The 5,751-nt window shown below is 43.5% G+C and overlaps 2 protein-coding genes across 2 annotated transcripts in view; both read left to right on the forward strand.

Moving 5' to 3' along the window:
• LOC104469126 (voltage-dependent L-type calcium channel subunit beta-4) overlaps positions 1 to 1,936 on the forward strand; it is a gene marked incomplete at its 5' end in the record, with an annotated part of 19,880 nt that extends 17,944 nt beyond the window's left edge. Inside the window, 2 exons of the mRNA XM_010083509.1 lie at positions 580 to 765; positions 1,410 to 1,936. Coding sequence (XP_010081811.1) covers positions 580 to 765; positions 1,410 to 1,415 — 192 coding nt within the window. The remainder of the gene's footprint in view (positions 1 to 579; positions 766 to 1,409) is intronic.
• A 154-nt stretch (positions 1,937 to 2,090) lies between these two features.
• Positions 2,091 to 5,471, forward strand: LOC104469125 (voltage-dependent L-type calcium channel subunit beta-4-like). The gene is given in 3 exon segments (XM_010083508.1): positions 2,091 to 2,190; positions 4,768 to 4,866; positions 4,868 to 5,471. Coding segments are annotated over 3 exon segments (357 nt in total). The 5' UTR covers positions 2,091 to 2,097; the 3' UTR covers positions 5,033 to 5,471.
• The last annotated feature ends 280 nt before the right edge of the window (positions 5,472 to 5,751 follow it).

Here is a 5,751-nt window from a genome sequence, read left to right on the forward strand (position 1 = left end):
CGTACCTGCACGGTGCGGATAGGTGAGACTGTCCAGACAGGCGGTTAATAAACAGGGCATGGAGACAGTCAATGAGAAGTTCCCAGCTGTACGTATCGGACCGTCTGGCTGTCCTGCAGCAGCCTTGCTGAAGCAGAAATCCTGCTGCTGACAGAACGGCATGCTGCCTTCCCTAGAGTGGAAAGGGCTGCGGGGGCATCGTCACTCTGGAAGTGTGCTCGCAGGGTGAGAGAAGTGTGCGTGAGTCCTTGGGTCCCAAACTGATGCAAAGCATCCCAGTGTTACTCCGACACCTAGCTTCAGTTCCTTTCTTGGAGCAGAATAAACTCATTAAAGGAGTGTGGTGCCTTTGAGCGTGGTAGGGCGCACACAGCATCTTGTGAACCTCGCTGAAAGGGTGCAGTGGCTTCTGAGAGCTTTGGCTTTTCATCACCCTATAAACCCACTTGTATGATTTTCTTTTGCAGTCCCATGCTCTGATTATTATTTATTGAATTTTAAAGGATTCATGTGATGAGACTTGTTAAACATCTCTTTTCACCTGTAACGTAATGAACCAAACCTTGTTGTTGTGATCAGGAAATGTTTGATGTAATTTTGGATGAGAATCAGCTCGAAGACGCTTGCGAACACTTGGCAGAGTATCTCGAGGCATACTGGCGTGCTACCCACACCACCAGTAGCACCCCCATGACTCCTCTGCTGGGGCGGAATTTAGGATCCACTGCACTTTCACCATACCCTGCTGCCATCTCTGGATTACAGGTATGACCACACCTTTCAGCCCCCAACGCCAGTGCAGATCAGGTGGGGTTTTTAATCTATGGGAAAATAGCGTAATAGATTTTATATAGCAGAACCGCTGTTTGCTTCGTTAGTTATGACTCACTGCTTGGCCACTGCCAGCAGTTAGAAGGCAAGCTAAGGCCCCTCGCCGGTGAAGAAGCAGTTCGTCAGCTGAGTGCTGAAGCACGCTGACTGCTCTTGCTTTAATGGGAAATAAAATGACCACAAATTTGCTGGCAAGGAGTTAGCTCTTGAGGAGGAGTTAAATAACACTGTGTCAAGTGGTATTCTAGCTGTATTAGAAAATAGAATTTGTTTTAATCTGGCAAAAATGCCATTGCAAATGAGAGCCTTTCAGATGCGAATAAGCCCGTGCAGTATGTCCCAGAGCTGAGATAACAGCTCCTGTATTTAAGAGTGCAGAACAGTGTCTGGAGTGATCCCTTTTATTTCTACCCTCATCACTTCACAAAACGTTCACTTTTGGGTGAAAAACTTCCATGCTTGTGTCTTGTATCAGCAAAATCCCTTCACCTTTTTGAGTTCTTTGAGTGTGAATAAAATACATTTTTTTTATTTTTTTTTTACCCATTGAAAAAAATTCTGACCATTTTTTTCCACAGGGATAGCTCAAAAACGGCTGAACTTTGAAACTTCAAACCTGGCATGTAAATAGTCCTTAATGAGAAGTACGTGCTTTACTAAGTTTGAAAACAGAAAATGTTTTTGATGAATAGTTATGAATGCTTGAGAAGATGAGGAGGACTGCAGCAAGCTTTTAAGTCTGAAAGTTTCAGGAGTTCTGTATGCGTGTGACTTGCTGGGAGTGTGTGCTTTCTCCTGTACGTCAAAAGTAGAGCTGAGCACATGACATTTAATGAATAATTCTCCTGACAAATTTTAACCTCTGTTCTGCTCATAGAGTATCTGGAAGCAGGTAACAGTTTGGAAGGAAACGATGCGTTGTTGAGTGTTTTCAGTTAACGTAAAGCTGTTTTTTCTGTGAGTGGATTGCACTTCCCGGAAGGTGCATGGTACCTGCTGCTCACGTTTCTAATGCTGTGCTTGATTTTATCAGGGTCAGCAAGTCACTGTCTCCTGACTGGCTGAACGCACAAGCACTGTTCTGTTACTAATCACATGCACATGTAAACTGTCGTTTCCATTTTCACTTGCCTTAAAATTTCAGTTTTCCATCCCTTCATGACAATAAAATGCCATCTGCAGAACGTTCATCTCTTCGGTTTCATTTTGAGAACTGGGTGTATCCACAGAATTTTTTTCAGGCATTTATTTCTCTCTGATCAATGGATGCCAGCAGTAACTGTGAAATGTTGCTCCATTTACTTAGGGAAAACTCACACTGAAGATGAAAATCACCCCTGTGCAGTGGGCTGGCTGAAGGTACGCATCACTTAATCCCCACTTCACCCGACTTGTGAAGGCTTAGGTGGGACTTGAATGGTGCTAGTTCTCTGCAGAGGGGTCAATTTCTCCCCGAGTGAATGATGTCCAGCTAGAGACGGCAGGATTTGGCTTTCAGTGCCACTTACCTAAGCGTTCAGGCCCATTTAAAGAGTTCTGATGTTTTACATGGTTATCTCGCAGTCAGGACTCCCATCAGCTGAAGTGCTGACCCACCACCTAGGGGTTTTATATCAATTCAAGCCTTCGGAAGGCTTTGCATCAGCTTGAACTGTAATAATGCAGCACGGTGATTGCGAAGCACTCGCATGAATCCTAGGAATTAAAGTAGTTTAGGTGCTTAAGATATATTAAGAAATTTTACTTCTTGTGACTCCTCCTCACCCGATACCTTGGGGAACTGACCACAAAAGCCCAGAGCCTTGTGTGACAGTCCCACCTGAGAGTGACACGGACTCGCTGAGACAATCTGTGCATCCTTCACCTAAGCAGGGTTTAGGAGTGGCCCCTTGTGTATTCCATTGTGGCTTGGACTTGAGTTTATTGAGAAATTAAACTTTGGATTTAAGAAGTCTTTGGGCTTCCTGAAGGTGATCAGGGTGAAGTTAAGTGGCGTAGGTACGGAAGAGTCAGAGTGGAAGGGAGGGAATATGCGACGGCACGCTCCGGCTGTGTCCCATCGGTGCGCCTGCCAGAGCCGGCGGTCACCTGGTCCTTGGCCATGACCTGGCCTGAAAGGGGAAGATGTCAGTGTGGAGCTGCGTGTGTTTGCCGTCCTCATCAGGAAGAGTAAATTCTGTCATCGCTGACTCCTGGGGACCAGTCCTTTCCCGTTGTGGCTGATCCCTGCTTAGCTCTAAACCTCCACAGTTTAGTCTAATTTCAGAGAATGGGCTCAAATCCCATAGTTCAAATTTTGGGGCTGTGTGTTTCTTGGGCTCCAGGGGATTTGCATTTTAAGTCCAATTACTGCAGAAAACGTAACGCAGCTTACCATTGCGCTGCAGCATCAAACATCAGCTGGGGCACAAGAGCAGCATGCAACCACAGCAGTTTGGTGCCACATTTGCACCTCTCGGGAGGTAAATAGTGGGATCAGAATGACTACACAATCGAGGCAGGGAAACAAGGGTTTCTAGAAAGGAGGAGATTGCAGCCAGAGAGGGAAAATGCTCCAGGGAATGTAGAGGGTGTGAGCACAGAAAGGTGAAGCTGCAGTTGTTCAAGTGATTATATATCAAAACTGCAAGCCTCGGTCAAATAAATATGAAAAGTCTAATTTGTGAAGAAAACACATGGACTTTGACATATAATCACTACTGAAACCTGGTGCTGTAAGGAAACTGGGGGATACGGAGGCAGAAGTTGCTGCTGAGCGTGTGAATTTGCAGAAGGGCTCCTTTTCCCTGCCGGCTCGCTCTGTGGAGTCTCTCGGTGGGTAACCTTGGCAGCATCGATCCACAGAAAGAGATGCAACATGGTATCTGCCGTACTGTAAATGTATGCCCACCGCACGGCGACGTCCTGCGCGGCCGAGCCCTTCAGTATAAATTATGCAGCTGCACGGTTGCCATGCAGAGGGTTTGTAGCACAGGGAGGGTCAGGCAGGGTGTCAGAACCGAGAGGAGCAGACGATGCTGTCTGTGCGCCTGAACCTGAGGCCACCAGAGTGCCACCATCGTGGTGACATTTTCTTGGCGCTTACAGGATCAGGAGAAGGACATTGGGTGTGTAATCTAGAGAAAGAAAAGTATTGACCGGGTTTGTTCTGAGAGTATGGGTGGTTATGCTCTTGAGAGGTTTCATGTGTGGTGACACTGAACAAAACCTTTCTTTAGGCTCTTTCTTCGTTGTGCCAGTTTACTGACAAAAAAATTGAACTAATTGTGTTAACAGGACAAATATAGCACATAATTATTATTATTATTATTATGGGAGGGTGAGGATAGCAAAGGCTAAACCTTTTAATGAAGAAATAATCTTAGAAAAGGGTTTTCTGTCAACATATTTAAAATATTTATTATGTTTTAGTTGAAAGAACTTGTTACTATCTAATCATTTTAGCCACCCTTTAGCTGCCTGGGTAGCAGTCCATCATTTGTTTGGTCAGATGAAGGTTTTTAAATAGGGCTCAGAGCTGCACCTTTAAAAAAAGAAATCCCAAAACACCAAACATCTTCAGATGTTTTCTAAAACCACAAAAATCAATGCTCAAAATTGTCTAAACAGAATAAAAGCATGAATATTATGTTCATGATCAGAGAAAAGTGATAAATGCTGAATACATCAGCTCACTTTTCATGCCAAGTGGCCTGTGATATTTAACCAGGTGAATAGCGTGCGGTACCCAGTGCGATACTGCGTGTGGTCTGCTTTCAGCTCTAGGAACCAGACTATTCATGTAACCCGTTCCTGTAGCGTACAGACTGTAATATAAAATAAATAACACAAAAGTGGATGGATTCTGAAAGACCTCAGAATTAAGTCTCAAAACAAGCTAAAAAATGTAAAATCCTCTTTGTCTGTATTAATTCTTGGATTCTTTGGCCCTCGTAGAGCCAGCGTATGAGGCACAGCAGCCACTCTGCAGAGAACTCTCCAATTGAGCGACGAAGCCTAATGACCTCAGATGAAAATTATCACAATGAAAGGGCTCGGAAGGAAGAGCAGGAACCGCTTGTCTTCCAGTTCCCAACACAGCCGAGATCACTATCCTCTAGTGGAAGAAGAATACTCTGACTCCTACCAGGACACTTACAAACCCCATAGGAACCGAGGATCCCCTGGAGGATATAGCCATGATTCACGACACAGGCTTTGAGTTCAAGAACCTGGGGAAAAATAGTATTCATCAGTTGGTAACTTGCCATAACGTAGCTAGGAAAAAAACAAATTCATCTTAATTTGGCAGATGTGACACAGTTATACTGAAGTTGCACTCTGCTGTCATTTGATGTTAAGTAGGGGGCAAAAAAAAAAAAAAGTTACCATGCCCTTATGTTTATGCCCAATCACATGGGTTGTTTTTTTGATTTATTTATTTTTAGTATAGCATTTGCATTTATAGCCATACTTTCTCTTGTCGTTAGAGATTAGACACATCCATTTGTAATTTAGGGTACTTATCAAGGCACTTATAAAATAATTTCCTGTGCTGGAAATTCCAAATGACCAGTTCCAGTTGGAACCAATTTATAAACCAATTCCTGTTGGAATTTGGGTGAATTGACTGGAAAGTCGACTTGAGCATGTTGCAATCAATTGAAAAAAAAAATACAAATGAAAAATCTGAAAATTACAAACCAGTAGAAGCCAGAAAGTCAGCTACAGTATTCGTTTGCTGGAAGCTCAATTTACATTTCAAGTTAGAATAAAAGGATTTATTCTAACTACACCAGAATGGCTTTTTCAGACAAACCAAATGTAAACTATCGAGAGTGCCAAATATCACCAATTATTGCAGCAGTTACAAAATACTTTCCAGTTTGAAATTATTTTTAGACTCGGCATGAATGTTGCAGCAAAATGATTTATTTAGTT

This window comes from Pterocles gutturalis, unplaced genomic scaffold (assembly GCF_000699245.1).
Source record: "Pterocles gutturalis isolate BGI_N339 unplaced genomic scaffold, ASM69924v1 scaffold48740, whole genome shotgun sequence".
NCBI classification, from domain to species: Eukaryota; Metazoa; Chordata; class Aves; order Pterocliformes; family Pteroclidae; genus Pterocles; species Pterocles gutturalis.